We start from the raw sequence: 17,858 nt of genomic DNA, 5'->3' as shown, positions 1-17,858 counted from the left end.
ATATTATTTCTTGTGCTAAGAAATTACATATCAGTTGAGTACTGATAAATTGTATTGATACTAAGAGTTTCAGTGTTGGCAGTATTAAGCCCAAACTGAAGTGGGTTTGAACAAATCATTGTATAGATCAAAGTCTTTTAGTGAATATCTTATTTTCGAGATAGAAGGGGTGACGTATGAGTATTTGAAATCTCCGAACATCCACAAAATCTTGTGTTCCTTCTTATCAGTTTTATTATATCTGTCCTTCGGTTATTTCTGCACTTTTATTAAGTTAATTGATTGACATTGACAACAAAATTTGTGCACTCAATTTATCACTAAACTGATTCAATCATCGAAGAAGATGTGAAAATTGTCAATTGTTTATTCAACCCCCCATCCCCCTCTCTTTTAAACACTTTTTCACACCCAACCGATCCTAACAAGTGGTAGGCTCTTCAGTTGGTTTATCTGCTGACACTTCAGTTGGCTTTTCAGTTGGCACTTCTTCAGTTGGTTCAGTTCAACTGGTCTGGTTTAGTTTAAGCTGATTTAGTTAAATTCAGTTAGTCTGGTTCAGTTCAACTGGTCTGGTTCAATTCAACCGGTGTGCTGAAATCAACTTAGCTAGGCTGATTTCAGTTTGTGCAAAAGCAGTAGTTTCATCGTTATTTATCAGCATCTTAAACTTCGATTCAGACTTTGACTACTGAAGATGATTTGTAGATCATCGTCATATATTTCTAATGCATACTGAATCTCTTCATTCCAATAATCAAGCTGAGAGATATGACCAAAATACCGCAACTGCTCATACCCAACTGATTGCTATTTTCGTGCAATCAGTTTGGTAATTTAGCGATCAGTTAGACCTTGATGACGTCCGAATTAGCCCAACTGACGTGAAATACTACTTGTTCCAAATTGGGTTTTTTAATCAGTGAAGTTAACGGATTGTCATTTGAATCATCCAATTGAGAGATATCATCAAAATACCAAAGCTTGCCAGAAATTCAGTTTGTGCAGAATTCAGTTTCAGTTTGCTTCTTGTGTTAATAACTTCACACTTGAGTAAATATGTTAGAAACACAATAACAAGTTTTTTTAATATCAAAATCAAGATTGCGAATATGAAATGTTCCAACAACAATCTTCGTTGGACTCTCTTGGGTAACTTTTTCCATTCTTTTTCTTATGATATGTAACAAAATTCCTTTTTTAATTATTTGATTAATCTTCTCAAATCACTTTCACATGGGACAAGATCATGGAAAACACGAAAATCTCTCAACTAATTTGTGACTTTGTCAGAGCACATTTCATAGCCAAGTGTGTCGATTGTAATAGAACTAAGAAATTTAAAGCACATCAGGAAATTAGTCAGTACAATGTAAACATCACATTGGACAAAATGGAAGAAAAATGCAAAATGCCTAATGTCCTAAAAATGCACATGCATGTTAAGTGTTCTCCTAAATGTTTTAACATCCAAGACAATATATGCAAGTGATGAGAATGAACATATGCCGAGAGATTTCTCAAGATTGAAAAATCTCTAGAAATCTAATACTTTTGTGAATATGTTTGTCAATTGGTTATTAGTCCCAACAAACTTCATATGGATTAAAACTTTAATGCCACTGAATCTCAAATAAAATGATGTCTAATAACAATGTTTTTTGTTCCAAAGTATTGTACTGAATTTTTTGAAATTTCAATTGTGCTTGAATTATTATAGTATACAATGAGATTCTCACTCTTAAGGGCATAGTATTATGCCATTTGATTCATTCATAGAAGTTTAGAGCAACAACTCCCAACTGCCACATATTTAGATTCAGCAGTCAAGAGTGGCACACAATTTTTCTTCTTACTATAACAGTGAAACTAAGTTATTTTCAATGTAGAAACACCCTCTTGTAGTGATCTTTCTGACATTCAAATCCCCAATCCAATCGGCATAACTAAACCCAACTAAGTCGATGATAGTTTCCTTTGTGTTGGAAATTATAAATTTCGGAGTTTGACAAACCATTCAGTAACATAACTGAAGACCCGAATTGAACAGTAACTGAATTGAAAACACAAAACTGATTTCACAACTGAAGAAGACTTATCGGACTGAAATGGATAAAGTAGAACTGAAGTAAATAAAAAAAGTTCTCAAAAGTATTAATAAGTTTCAAAAAGATGAATCGAGGATTGACAAACTGATCGATATCATAACTAAAGAGTGGAACTGATTATGAACTGGTATAGCATAACTGAAAACTAGAACTAAAACTATAAGAGAGTTCAAACTGAAAGGGCATCAGTTAGAATTGATATAAATCGACCAGTTTGACTCCTGATCAGTTAGTTACGAAATCAATTTTGAATCTCAGCAGACAAACTGACACTTCGTACCTAAGCATAACAGACGAAGCATAACAGTCTGATACATTGTACCATTGTTAGAAATGGATGTCTACATGGACTAAAAGACGATTCAACTAATATTATTCATTAAATGCATTCAATATCACCGTTGGAATCGAAGACTAGATATAGCTGAAGAGTTCAGTTGTGGAAGAGGTTAACGATAACAAGAACATTTTACGAACAACAATCACAAAGAGAACAATCAGTTATCGAGTCAGTTGCGATTCACTTTCAAGCTTATATTTAGTTTGTGAATCACAAATTAAAAGCTCACACTTGACTGATCTATTTGTAGCAATCAGGCTACTCATTTAAGAGATTCAGTTATCAACAGATAAGTGTAAGAAAATCTAAGAGTTTCTATTTGGCAGTGTTTAAATCCAAACTGAAATGTGTTATTACATTCTATTGTAATCAAAGTCTTTTAGTGAATATCTATCTTTGAGATAGAAATGTGACATAGAAGCATTTGAAGTCTATGAACATCCATAAAATCCGTGTGTTCAATTTTCTTGTTCATTCAGTTATCACAGTATCTTAGCCAAAATATTCAAATATAATTTCAGTTTATTTATGCACTATTTTAGTTATCCGATCAATATTGACAAACATGATTTCAGGATCAGTTCCTCAAAGAACTGATTCACATTCGAAAAATATCACAAAAAGCCTAATTATTTATTCAACCCACTTCTAAACACTTTACCCATATTAACCGATCCTAAAAATTGTATCAGAGACAAGTTAAATTTTGTTCTTGGATACTTTCATACACATACATCTGATAACTATGACTTCTTTTAATAAATTGTCATGTTCCCAGAGAAGAATTTGATGACTGTAATATTATAATGCAGACTCATCTAGCTGCACAAGATGATGATATGTGGTATGTTATAACTGATGGACCAATGAAAATAATGAAGGCAAATACTGCATCTGTTCTAACTGATTGAGCACCTCATCGCATTGAGAAGTCACTCGATGATTGGACAACTCAAGACAAAGAAAAGCCAATCTGGATAATGTTGCCAAGGATATACTCTACAAGACGCTGGACAAGAACTCCTTCAGCAAGATAAAGATGTGCAAATCTGCCAGAGAAATTTGATATAAATTTATCCAGCTTCTATGAGACAGACTGATCTCATGGTTTAGCAAGAAGCAGACATCCATCGCGACTTCCATAACTGAAGCTGAATAATTAGTTGGTGGAAGTTGTTGTGCTCAAGTGCTCTGGATTCAATAACAACTGAAATACTATGGAGTTATTGTTGAAGAATCAAAAATATTTTGTGATAACACCAGTTCAATTGCGATTACATACGATCCAGTTTTCCATTCCAAAACCAAACATATTGACGTTAGACATCACTTCATAAGATATCATAATCTAAAGAAAGACATCAGACCGGAGTACATATCAACCGAACATCAAGCAGCAGACATCTTTACCAATCCTCTACCCGACACTAAGTTTTCTTACTTTAGAAATAGTTTAAGGCTTATTGATTTATCTTAATTCTTAATTTAGGGGGAATGATGAATCTTAGTTGGTTAACTGATAAGATAGATATAACTTGTTCCTGAACTGAACTGATTCAGTTTCAAACTGATCACTCGGTACTCGAACCAACAGATCTTATCAAATAAGTTAATTCATTTTAATTCAGTTAAGTTCTATAATGAGATTTGTGATTAATTAAATTTGTTATTTCAAAATTTTTTTATTTTTAACTGAATCACTTTATTTCTTAACCGCTTAAATTCAGTTTCCAAAATACATAAAATGGTTGAAAGACCTAACTTTATGGTGAAACTACTCACGAATTGACACATGTGCAAAAATTTGAGAAGTCACGAAATGAAACGACCCTACTTCTAAATCCATTTAATTTACACTAATTTTTTCCTAAACCATGCATAACTAGTTCATCATAAATAAATTAGCATAAATAATCAAATAAATGAATTCCATAATATCCATAATCATTCATGTGGAATAAGTAAATAAAACAATAAAAATGTAAAGTTTAACTCAATAAATTCTAGCATCCTAACAGTCTATAAACAAAAGCAATAATCCATAAAATCGTCAAAAATCTTGAACATATGCGGAATTCCTAGGTCCTTGGGTATGCACTGCGCCTAGGGGTGTCAAAATCCGACACGACCCACCAACCTGACACGGTTTAGTCCGAAAAAAATTAGGTTTAGGTTTGGGTTTTTCGGGTTCGGGTCAGATCGGGTTGAACTGATAGCTGACCTAAAAAAAATTATCGGGTTGGGTCGGTTGACCTGATAATGTTAATTTTTTTTAAAAATATAATTAATAAATACTGTCTACATTTTTATATATTGTATGTCTGAAAAAAATATTTATTGTATATTTATATCATAAATTTTTATAATTTAATATTTATTCTGAAATTTTTTATTTTTTAAACAATTATTTATTTGATTTAGTAAATATATTTATTTTTCTACTATTAGACTTTCAAATTTAAATCATATATATGAGGGAGATTTTATTATTATGTGTTTAAATTAAAATATTTTTTTGAATTTTATTTAATTTTCTTTAAAAAAATTAAAAAAATTTAAAATCGGGTTCGGGTTCGGATTGAGCAATTTTTGAATAGTACTATTGCTCAACCCGACCCAACACACCCGAATTGACGCCCTTAATTGTGCCTCTCGGATTACTCAATAGTCCACACCTCACGATTCAACAACATCATTATCTGCAACCATTCAACCTAATGAGTCTAATGACTCAGCATGCTCAAACCTAATATAGCAAGTACATAAATATACAATCACATCCATAAAAATTATGTTTACTAAAAATCGTTTTGTCATGCAACCTCGAAACTATCGACGATCAGACTTCACATAAAAATGTTATTTTAAATGGAAAAGTTCAGGTTTAAGCATGATTTTAAAAATAGTTTTGTCGTGCAACCTCGAAACCTTCAAAATATGCAACATTTTAAAATCATGCTTAAACATGACTTTTCCATTTAAAATAACATTTTTATGTGAAGTCCGATCCTCGATACTGACAACATTCATTCGATTGATCAATCTATAAACCACAGTACTAGGCCGCCGAGTTCAACGTCCACTTCTTCGACGATCCCTCCGACTATCATAAAATAACTTCACCGTTCACTTCTTCAACGAATCCATTATTATTGAGATTTCTGCCCCTGTTTTCGACGGTTCACTCCCTATTCATTGCAAGTTTACCATTCCCGTTTTCAACATATCCCTTACAACTTTTACGTCACGATCAATTTACATTCCTCAAAAATACTTTTCCTTTATCATTTTATAAAACATTAATAAATTTCCATATTCTTTTAGACATAAAAAATGGCTTATATCATTCGTATACGTTGACACTGCTAAAAAAATAGCGTAAACATGCATACACGATAAACTTTTGAAAATAGCATATATCATGCATATATTTTAAAACTTCTAAAAATAACATTTAACAAGATATGGAATTGTTTTAGGATGTTGCAAACCTGCCTCGACTTTCCTCAAACCGACCGCTCACTATTCAACGTTATACATACCCGGACGACCCCGGACCTTGATTTAAAGAAAACGACTCGATTTCAAAAGTTTGAAAATACAAAAAATATCCAGTAGCTTGCTGGAAATTCAATCTTAGGACCTACATTTCAAAAACGACTCAATTCGCTTACCGGATGACTCGTTGACCACCGTTTTTGCGTTTTCGGTTAACCAAATGACCAAACTAACCTTCCGTCTCGAACAAACCCAAGACCAGACCTTTATTAACATTCTAAGGCCTAATTTAAGCTACTGTAATTTCCCAAACTCAAGCCAAAACCGAAACTTGAATTCAAATTTTAATCTAGGCTCATTTTGTCTCTTTTTTGACACGTTCGGACAAATTACGACCCCAAACGGACCACGGCTCGAAACGACACTGAATCATGCCTTAATAACTTTCCTTAGACCCTTATTAATACCATGATCTGTCCCTTTCAGACATAGACTAGATGCCCAAGGCTCTAGCTCTCTCGCATGGCAGCGCACCAAACGCGCCCTCTCATGTGCAGCGGCTCTCTCGCGCACCAGTGGCTGTCCCAAACTTTAGCTTGCCCCTTGCTTCATACCAGCCCTTCACCAGGATCCTAAGGCATTCCACCATCCCTGGTCCAGCCCTTTCCACCATCCCCTTAGCCCTAGGACCATGACACACCAAAACAACCCAACAAGTGCTTATTGTGGAGTTTCGGTTCGAGCGCTAAACCAGCCCATCCAAGCCTTGATCTAACCCTCCCTAGACCTTCCTAGAACCCTTATCCTTTCCCTCAAGATCACGGATATGGTCCTATGTAGCCCCCATGGCTGATAGAACCCCAAGCTGCCCCCTTAACCCTCACGGCATGCACACGTTTTGTGTGCAGGGCTGGACAGCCCAATGTGGCTCTCTGTTTCGTCTTTTGTCCCTTCAAATCTCCTCTTAAACATCTACACCGACACTTGAATCCCTTGGTTTTCATCCATTCCTCAACAATTCTTAAAACGTTAGAAAAATCTTGATGGAAACAAGAGATACACATGCATGAAATTGAAAAAAATCATATTTATAAAATTTTCACACATAATCAATTACATACAATATTATGGATTGAATGGTGCATAAAGAAGGGTTTAAAAACATGCCTTGTTCCTCTATTCTTACGAAATACGAGCCACGACGTGACGAGAGACGAACGAGACACAAAACTTCCTTCCTTCCTCTCCTCTAGTGTTCGTCCTCCTAAGGTTTAGTACGTGTGTTGTGTGTGCTGGTGGTGTGAGACACGTGGGTGAGGGGTGTAGGGGTGGCTAGGGTTTATTTAATTAGATCATTTTGTTGCTAAGTGGGCTTTAAGTTAGATTAAAGGCCCTAATTTTATTAACTAAATCCTTGTTAATCTAGGCCCATTAAGAAATTAATTAAATACATAATTATTCCACTAAAAGCACCAAAAATATAAAAAAATATTTGGTGCCCCTCGTTTCTAGTATCGTAAACACGAAACTTCTTATTTTCTAGCAAAAGTTTGTTACTGATTTAGTCCGTCCCTTACTATAAATGAATTTCCGGTTTCTTATTTTGGATTACTAATTCCCAAGTTTCCCATTTCTAAATTTCTAAATATATAAACTGTAGGACCGAGCGCTTGCCGTTTTACCAAAAGCTACAGCTGGTGGCAATAGTGCAACTCAAATCTTTTAAACCGCACAGCAGTTCAAGCACCACGGTTCGATCGCTCTACTAAGCAGAGACAATTATTGCACCCAACAATCTTCCTCCCAATATTTGCACTCCTTGAAATCAATGGGAATCAAACCCGTGACCTTGGCTCTGATGCCAATTGTAGGACCGAGTGCTTGTCGTTTTACGAAAAGCTATAGCTGGTGGTAATGGTGTAACTCAAATCTTTTAAACTGCACCGCAGTTCAAGCACCACGGTTCGATCGCTCTACTAAGCAGGGACAATTATTGAACCCAACATAGACCTTATCAAAATCGTCTCTGATTCTCTCGCCTTTGCCGTACATCGCGTATTCACTGCAGAAAGTTCACATTCTTGACAATTGTTTAAACATTCATTTAATCATACCGATATTTAAACATACCTTTAAACCACTTATTTGAATAAACTTCTAATTAATTTTCATGCATGCATGTGGTTAGTGCATTCGGGTTTTTAGGCATTACACGAAACATATTTGAGTAACCGCACTACTCAACTTTCAATATACGAAATTCTCAAATATTCTAACTCTCAAATTTTCAGAGCTAATGATCGAGCAAAAGCTTGCACTGTGAAATCCCTAATAAAAATATAGTTTTGTATGCTCAATAATTAATCGCAATTGCACGATGTCGAGTAATAATATAATGTACGTGAGTACGAGTATCGTTCCACTGAAGACTGTATTCGGCAATTATTATTTCCAGTTATTAAATCTTCAGCAACTAAAATTTGTTGATTGATTATTACTACTCTAATCAAATAAACATGCAAATAAAATTATTCAAAATCAAGTAATGAATATAATGTCTAAAATGGTTGAGTAAAATTCAATAAGTAATGAATTTGTTGGGAATTTCGGTTCATCTACCCCTCGTGAATTAATGAATTCGTTCGAAAATGATTATATGCTTCCGACAGGATTTCCTATTCAATTGAACACACTCTCTCGAGCTATGCCAAACTAATTCTGCTCAATGAAGTAATTAAATGTCTTTAATTATTTATCAAGAGCGAATTGCATGTCGATCTATGAAATCCCCTAGTTTTCGACCCTTAGGACTATAACTATCGGCGCGTATCCAATTTCATATATCTATGTAAATTGTAGATCCACGGATTATACTATTCGTTCCTATCACAAGTTATTCTCTCGAACTCACTCGCAATATAAAAACGTTATTAAAGTTAGCTACGCTTTAACAACACGATAAAACAATAGTATAATCAAGAATACATCAAAAATCAATATGTAAATTAATTTAAATCAAATTTCGGGGTAGGATCCCCTTAAATCCCAACAAATAATAAAGTTTAGCTACTAGAATTTATACTGAAGATAAAAGCAACAATGTTTCAAAGATAAAAACTAAGTTAGAAATACTAGATTTGACGAATATTGCGAGGAACGACGCCCGGAAATCTTCGAATCTTCGATCCAAGCACAAAAATCTCTCCAAAGCTTCTGGCGGCTGCTCAATGAAGTCTGAATGAATGAAAAACGTCCACCAATCCTTTCCATATCCTCCACACCCCAAGACTAAGGCAAGTAATCGGAAAATATATTTTTTCCAAAAATAGGTGGCGCTCGGGCGATAGAAAATTACCGCTCGAGCGCCACATCTTCTGTAATCTTTCTTGAGTAATGCGGCATTCGCGCTCGGGCGGTAACGAGCGGTCACATGTTCTGGAAATCTCGCGCTCGGGCGGTTGAATGTTACCGCCCGAGTGCCATATCTTCTGTAATTTGGCTTGTGAGTTACTTCTCGCGCCCGGGCGGTAAATTTCTACCGCTCGGGCGCCAGTCTTTCTGCCCATTTTTGCACCTTTTTCTCCGATTTTGGTTTTCCGGTCATTTTTTCCTGCAAATTTGTCACACACAAGTGAAACATGATCAAATGCATATATTTACTCTAAAACGAACAAAATGTAAATGAAATGTACGCATGCATAATGCGAACACACACAAATTAATGTAATAAAACATATAAAAACCACGTCTATCAACCCCCTCATACTAACCTTTTGCTTGCCCTCAAGCAAAATAGGTTACAGACTACAACTAAAACATGAAACAAACACAAAGTGAACGTATTAAAATAACTAGAATGATGGTGAAGTAGCAAACTGACGTCTCCTGCCTCAGCGGGTTTGTGAACCACATCCACTTAGTCAAAACACACATCCATTAATATCCCCTTCAAAACATCGCACAACATTTGTATCTTTCCAAAAGGCGTGGCCGTGTGTGCTGTGGATTTTTCTAGCTTGTGTTTCAGACAGTTTTATTCGCAAATCATGTGGGTCGTCGAATCAACAAGTCAACGCAAATTTCTCTCTCCTGAGTTCTGTTTCTATTCGGGACCAACCAGTAAACACATAAAGCGGTAGAGTTTCATGGTAGAACAACAAAATTTAGGGAGTCAATAGCCATAAGTGTTAAGTGGTTCAGAAAGATGAGGAGTACGTAGATCATTTTCACTATGCATTTGTCAGAAATTTTCTCTGACATTCCTCAACGCCTTACATCTCCATCTTTTTAGCCTTGGGATAGGATTTCATCCTTTTTTGGCTCCCCCTCACCTTACATCCCCTTTTTTTTATATATCCAAGTTTGCACATAGTTTTCTCATGCGTACTCCCTAGGCTTTAGATATAGGGTATGTTTATTTATCTGGCATAGGGATGAATTTTTAGGTCCTATGCACAATGGGATGAAGGATGTTTGAGGGATATTTTTGATTTTCTACCTGAGTTCATGCTACTGGTTAGTCATTCATTTCAACAGGTAATCATTCAAGTTCTACTCGCATCTTATGTTTCTCCAGTTTCCCTCACAGATTATTTTGAACTTAACTGTCATCGACACCACTATTAAAATCCACTATGTGTGCATAAAACGATTTCAATTCACCCGGGGATTCATAACGAGTGATAAGACTAAGTAACATGCAGTTCATTTATCCCATAATCATCATTGGCTACCAATTTACTAGTTTCACCATCATCTGACACTCATGCACAACAAATACGAAAAAACGACCCCCTCATACTAAAGGAGTGCAATGTCCCCATTGCACACAACCGAAACACAACGATGCAAACACTAATGCAGACACAGAGAAAATTAATGCAAAATAAATGCCAGGTACGAAATAAAACATAAAGCAATAAAAGAAACTTAAATAAAAATGCGAAGAAAGGGGAAACCGTGAACTCCCCTAATCAAGGTCCCTCCTCATCGTTCTCCGGTGGTGGCACTCCGGCGGCATCCCCTTGTGGAAGATAGTCATACTGAAACTGGTAGGGGGGATGAACGGCGGACATGGTGGTATGGTCCCTGGATCTACGCCCCCGTGGATGAGCATAGTGCGCATCATGGAGTCGAGATGGGCAAGATGTGTCGCGACGTTGGCGTTGACCTGCTCCTGGTGAGCCATGAAGGCAAGACTCTCGTCCATTTTATCGTTCTGAGTGCGCCTGCGGGGTTGTGGGCGACGAGGGATGACAGTGCTTGATCCGCCTGCCTACTCCTCTTGAGTGGGGAAGTCTACTTGTCGCTTTGTCCTCTTCCGCTGTAAGTCATCTACACAAATAGCCTTCATCGGCTGCAACCACTCCTCATCATCACGGAATACAACTCCCGCCTGGGCACACAACTCGGATATGATGGTAGGAAATAAGAGGCCGAATGTGGCTGTTATTTATGCTCATCATGATCCGAGAATGTATGATTTTGCCCACATTTATGTTGTATCCAGTAGTCAAAGCAAACAAGAGCACCGCCCGCTCTTTTTGCACCTCGCTCTTATGCTGAGACCGGTATCATCCTCCGGACCACAAACAGATACCACAGAGCAATTCCCGTTTTCAAATACTTCTCGTCAAAGTAGCTTGGCGGTCCGCCCACGGTTTCCACATCGCGCCCGGATGGCACAAAGTCTCGATGATCATCGTGTAATTAGGGTCCGCAACTAATGCCTCGAATTCGGAGTCATCAACGTCGGCCGTTTTTAATAGGGAGTTAATCGTGAATGAATCAAACGGAACGAGCCGACCTCTAACAAACGCTTTACCATCAGTTCGTTCACCGGCATTAGCATAGAATTCCCTAACTACAGACACCACTGCCGCCTTAGGTTGCTCGCCAAATTTTACCCATCCTCGTCTCTCTAATGCCCCAAGAGTCTCTACGTGTCTATCCTCAAATAGACGACGAAATCCCCTTTCAGCAATGGGGTTTCTATGCACCTTAGCATGCTCAAATCGGGCCCTAGCTGCCTCACTCACAAATCGATCTCTATCAAAGGACGAAGAGGAAGAGGAGGAACCGAGATTACCTCGTTGTTTCTTGGGAACCATGAGGGTGTTGATGGAGATGGTGCCTTCAATGGAGAAGATGACCTGAAGTGATGAAGATTCTTGTTTCCTATGAAGATTGTTCCACCTTGTCGGGAATTTGAGTAGGGATCGACTTGCCTGCACAAGGAAATCGAAAAGGGGGTGAGAGGGTGTTTAGGGATTTAGAAGTTGCAGAATGCGAAAAGGGGAAAGAGGATTTCGCATTTTTAATTCCAGGCACGCTCGAGCGGTAAAAATTTACCGCTCGAGCGCCAGGTTCTCTGGACTCGTACCTCGTCTTAAGTGTTCGCGCTCGAGCTGTAAAAAACTACCGCCCGAGCGTCGAGCTCTCTGGAAAAGTATTCCCCTCTTTTTTTTGTGTTATAATTAAAACAAAACAATACAAATAAATAAGACATACCTAACATAAATAAAATATCGAAATTAAATGCAAGATAAGGGAAAGAGAGGTAGTTCTCAATTTATAGTCGAGAGCTTGATTGTCGGTCAGTCTCAGTTCGGTTTGTCTTGGAACCGGGTGATTCCAAGTGGTGGCTCCATCATGCCACTCATCTAGTGCTTTAGGCGAAACTGAGCATTATCCGTAAATGTCCCATCCTTTCCGTCTTGCGATTCTACAGCCCCCGATGGGTAAACTTTGGAAATCACGAATGGACCAGTCCATCGCGATTTCAACTTTCCGGGGAATAGTCGCAACCGGGAGTTGTAGAGCAGGACGTTTTCACCTTCCTTGAATTCCCTTTCAATGATTTGCCTGTCATGCGCCCTCTTTGTCTTTTCTATATACGATAGTGCGAGATCATATGCCAGATTCCGAAATTCCTCCAATTGGTCCAATTGAAGTAGACGTCGTTCACCTGCATCAGTAAATTTAAAGTTCAGTGGATTTGTTGCCCAGTATGCTCGATGCTCTAACTCTACAGGTAAATGAAATGCTTTATCAAACAGTAGTCTATATGGTGTAGTGCCTATAGGTGTTTTGAATGCAGTCCTATATGCCCAAAGAGCATCATCTAACCTTACAGACCAATATTTTCGACTGACACCTACCACTTTTTCTAAACTCCACTTGATTTCTCGGTTAGACACTTCCACTTGACCACACGCTTGGGGGTGATAGGGGGTAGATATCTTATGTGTGACACCATATTTGCTTAAAAGTTTTTCAAAGAGTTTGTTGCAAAAATGGGTGCCACCATCACTAATGATTGCTCGTGGTGTCCCAAACCTGTTAAAAATATTTTTCTTTAAAAATTTCAAGACCACTTGAGCATCATTAGTGGCATATGCTTCTGCCTCTACCCACTTAGACACATAGTCGACCGCCACCAAAATATATTTTTTTGTGAAAGAGCTGGGAAATGGTCCCATGAAGTCTATTCCCCACACATCAAAAACCTCACACTCAATAATATTATTCAAAGGCATTTCATGACGGTTAGAGATGTCACCTGTCCGTTGGCATTTATCACATGCTAGCACATAAGAACGAGCATCTTTAAAAAGGGTTGGCCAGTAAAAGCCATATTCAAGTACCTTAGATGCCGTCCTTGTAGGTCCGAAGCGACCACCTACCTCACGGTCATGGAAATGGTGGAGAATTTGACCAAATTCCTCCTCTGCAACACACATCTTCTGATCATAGAATCTGCACAGATCTTAAACAAAAATGGTTCCTCCCAAAAATAATGTTTCACGTCAGAAAAAAATTTCTTACGTTGATGAAATGATAGATTGGATGGTGGTGTTCATGTGACAAGAAAATTAGCGAAATTGACATACCAAGGACAATGTTTTACCTCAAACAGTTGCTCATCAGGGAACCAATCATCAATAGCCTGATCTACACAGTCATTACTAATAAGCTCTAGTCTAGACAAATGGTCCGCCACCACATTTTCTACACCTTTTTTATCTTTTATTTCGAGGTCAAACTCTTGGAGAAGTAATATCTACCGAAGTAAGCGTGGCTTTGCATCTTTTTTAGCAAGTAAATATTTCAATGCCGAGTGATCTGTGTAAACAATTACTTTGGACAACACAAGGTATGAATGAAATTTGTCAAGCGCAAATACTACTGCAAGTAATTCCTTTTCAGTTGTTGCATAATTCAATTGAGCCTCGTCAAGGGTCTTACTTGCGTACTAAATTGTATGGAATACCTTGTTTTGATGCTGGCCAAGCACAGCCCCCACCGCAGTATCATTGGCATCGCACATGATCTCGAAGGACAGATCCCAATCTGGTGCCACCAAGACAGGAGCCGTCACCAGGCGCTCCTTCAAATCCTCGTACGCCTGTAAACAATCAGAATTGAAATCAAAAGGCACATCTTTCATAAGTAAGGAAGATAAAGGTTTGGCATTTTTTGAAAAATCTTTGATAAACCGGCCTATAAAAACCGGCGTGGCCTAGAAAACTTCTAACTCCCTTTACTGAGGCTGGTGGTGGTAAGTTCTTTATGACTTCTATTTTAGCTTTGTCCACCTCAATCCCTTTTTCTGAAACCTTGTGCCCTAAGACAATTCCCTCTTGTACCATGAAGTGGCACTTCTCCCAATTAAGCACCAAGTTCGTTTCCTCGCACCTCTTCAACACGGTTATCAGATTCTGCAGACACTCATCAAACGTTGCACCAAAGATAGAAAAATCATCCATAAATATTTCAAGAAATATTTCAATCATATCATAGAATATAGCAGTCATACAACGTTGAAACGTAGCAGGGGCATTACAAAGACCAAAAGGCATACGGCGGAAAGCAAAAGTTCCATAAGGACAAGTGAAAGTGGTTTTCTCTTGATCCTCAGGTGCAATAGTGATTTGATTATACCCCGAATACCCATCTAGAAAACAGTAAAACTCATGCCCCGCTAGTCTCAAACATCTCATCAATAAAGGGCAGGGGAAATGTGGTCCTTACGGGTGGCGTCATTCAACTTCCTATAGTCAATACACACTCGCCATCCCGTAACTATCCTGGTGGGTATTAATTCATTTTTTTCATTTGTGATCACTAGTAATCCCACCTTTTTTCGGCACACACTGAACAGGACTTACCCATGCACTATCAGATATAGGATAGATAATACCTGCATCAAGGAGTTTGATAGTTTCTGCTTTTACTACCTCTTGCATCTTTGGATTTAATCGTCTCTGAGGTTGCACAAGAGGTGAGTACTTGTCTTCCATCAAGATCTTGTGCATGCCGACTGATAGGTTTGATCCCTTTTATGTCTGCCACCTTCCACGCAAAAGCACTCTTGTGCGCTTTCAAAACTCCCAACAGTTTGTCCTCCATCCCATATGTCAAAGCAGCATAAATAATGACAGGTAAAGTGTTATTCTCACCTAAGTATAAGTACTTTAGGTGTGGAGGTAATGGTTTAAGCTCAAGCGTCGGTGGCTCCTCCAGGCTTGACTTCTGAGGGATCAAATCTCTTCGATCTCCTAAGTCCTCTAGTTTCATCCTTATTGGCCTCTTCCATGGCTGGTTGGCATTGAAGTATGCCAATATTTCGGCTTTTTCCTCGTCCAATTCATCTTCTCTCAGTTCGGTAGTGAGAGTAGCTTCCAAAGGATCTCCAATAGCACCCTGCACATAGTTAGACACAAGAGCATCAAAAGCATCAATTCTGTAACAACTATCAGAGTGCAATGTGTGCTTGAGTGCATTAAAAACATCAAATGTAATCTCTTCCTCCCCCACTCTCAATCTCAGCTTCCCCTCTTGAACATCAATCAGGGCCTTGCCAGTTGCAAGGAACGGTCTCCCCAAAATCAAAGGCATCTCCACATCCTCCTCCATATCAAGTACCAGAAAATCTGCAGGAAATATGAATTTGTCCACCTTTACCAAGATGTATTCTATGACCCCTTGCGGGTATTTGAGAGATCTGTCTGCTAGTTGCAAGGACATCCTTGTTGGCTTAGGTTCTCCTAATCCGAGCTTCCTAAATACAGATAAGGGCATAAGATTAATACTTGCATCCAAGATCACACAAAGCCTTGTGAAAAACGACATCACCAATCATGCAAGGAATAGAGAAACTCCCTAGGGTCTTTTAGTTTCGGTGGGATTTTGTTTTGCACCAAAGCAGAGCAATTCTCCGTTAAATTCACCGTCATGTGATCCTCCAACTTCCTCTTGTTAGCTAATATGTCTTTCAAAAATTTAGCATAACTAGGAATTTGCATTAAAGCATCGGCAAAAGGAATGTTGATATGCAATTTTTTGAATACCTCAAGAAACTTACCAAATTGTGCATCAAGTTTTGTCTTTTTTAATGCTGCGGGAAAAGGTGGAGGAATAACAATTTTAGATTGTGCAATGGGTGCTGGTGTCGAGTGGGAAGACTTACCTTTTGCAGACTCAGTCTGTTCATCATGTGCTTGAGTTTTTTCTATTCCTCTGGCCTCTAAGATCTTTACACTCTTCAACTCATTGGCCTTCACTTGCTCCTTTGGATTGATCTCTGTGTTACTTGGCAAGGTGCCCGGCTCTCTATTTGCTATCATCTTTGCTAACTGTCCAATCTGATTCTCTAGCCCCTTTATTGATGCATCTTGATTTTGGAGTCTAGTTTCAGTGGACGAGATAAACTTAGACATCATCTGCTCTATTTGGACTTTTCTTCTCTAGGAGGGTCATATCTGTACATCGATTGTTTCCCATATTGTTGTCCTCCTTGTGGTCGATTCTGACATGTTTTGACCACCCCATGAGAAGTTGGGATGTTGCCTCCATCCAGGATTGTATGTGTTTGAGTACGGATCATTCCTCGGACGGTTGTGGACTCGCACTTGATTCACTGGTGAATCATTTTGCACATAAAATGGATTGTCATCTTGACAGTCCTTCATAAAATGTTCACCTCCACACTTTTCACAGAATATCTCTTGAAGACGCATAGCTGTGCCACCCATATTCAAACCATCCAACTTCATGTTCAAGATATCGAGTTGTGCAGTAATAGCGGAAAGGTCAGTTACCTGGTGAACTCCTGCACTTCTTCGCTGATTATTCCTCCAACAACTCATATCCTTCCTCAGCAGTTTTTCTCAACAGGTTTCCACAAGCAGCAGCATCTATCATAGTAAGATTAGGAGTAAGCAAGCCATAATAAAAGGTTTGAACGACTAACCCAAGTGGCAGTTCGTGATGAGGACATCTTCTTAATAAATCTTTGAAGCGCTCCCATGCCTCATATAAAGACTCCTGCTCGAATTAAGCAAATGTGGTGATGTCTGCCCGCAGTTTCATGGTCTTAGATGGAGGAAAGTATTTGATTAGAAACGCTTTCGCCATGTCCTCCCATGTGGTGATTGAACCTACAGGCAAACAATTCAACCATGCTTTAGCTTTATCACATAGGGAGAAAGGAAATAAACGCAACCTAACAGCATCATCAGAAACTCCATTAAATTTAAAAGTGTCGCAAATTTCAAGAAAATCTGCTATGTGCGTGTTTGGGTCATCTACTGCAGATCCTCCAAACTGGACTGTGTTCTGAATCATCTGAATTATAGCTGGTTTGATTTCGAACTGGTTTGCCCGCACCATAGGCCTCACAATGCTGGGGCGTGCTCCATCCAAAGAAGGTTGGGCATATTCCAGCATCGGTATGCGGCGTGGCATCTCAACACGTCTAGCATCATGGTGTTCCTCCTCATGATCGTTCTCGTGCCTCTCCATCAGTTCTTTCAGTCCCTGCTGTTGTCTTCTCCTGCGGAAAGTTTTTTCTATTTCAGGGTCAAACTGCTCAAGCTCCACGTCAAGTGACTTTGGCATGCACTAGGATG

General features: G+C 38.5%; 1 protein-coding gene and 1 non-coding gene across 2 annotated transcripts; one reads left to right on the top strand and one right to left on the bottom strand.

The window, feature by feature from the left end:
* Positions 1–11,221: 11,221 nt before the first annotated feature.
* LOC142541980 (uncharacterized) lies at positions 11,222–16,080 on the bottom strand. The gene is made up of 8 exons (XM_075648427.1): positions 15,238–16,080; positions 14,445–14,666; positions 14,219–14,353; positions 13,856–14,008; positions 13,508–13,691; positions 12,675–12,973; positions 11,676–12,173; positions 11,222–11,341 (listed from the first exon to the last, which is right to left on the bottom strand). Exons 1-8 carry the CDS (start codon positions 16,078–16,080, stop codon positions 11,222–11,224), a joined length of 2,454 nt encoding a protein of 817 aa, XP_075504542.1.
* Positions 16,081–17,209: 1,129 nt separating this feature from the next.
* Positions 17,210–17,315, top strand: LOC142543992 (small nucleolar RNA R71). The gene has a single exon (XR_012819962.1). It is a non-coding gene; the product is annotated as a small nucleolar RNA R71 (small nucleolar RNA).
* The last annotated feature ends 543 nt before the right edge of the window (positions 17,316–17,858 follow it).

This window comes from Primulina tabacum, chromosome 4, assembly GCF_025594145.1.
Source record: "Primulina tabacum isolate GXHZ01 chromosome 4, ASM2559414v2, whole genome shotgun sequence".
Classification (NCBI taxonomy): domain Eukaryota; kingdom Viridiplantae; phylum Streptophyta; class Magnoliopsida; order Lamiales; family Gesneriaceae; genus Primulina; species Primulina tabacum.
This window is presented reverse-complemented; position numbering and strand designations above follow the sequence as displayed.

Excerpts from the sequence above, each read along its gene's own strand:
- LOC142541980 (XM_075648427.1), bottom strand. The coding sequence starts at position 16,080 with ATGTCGTTTTTCACAAGGCTTTGTGTGATCTTGGATGCAAGTATTAAT. Across the intron at positions 14,667-15,237 it reads AAGATCTTGATGGAAGACAA|AATCTGATAACCGTGTTGAA; the intron begins GTACTCACCTCT and ends GAGTGTCTGCAG. Across the intron at positions 14,354-14,444 it reads ACGCCGGTTTTTATAGGCCG|GCGTACGAGGATTTGAAGGA; the intron begins GTTTATCAAAGA and ends GATTGTTTACAG.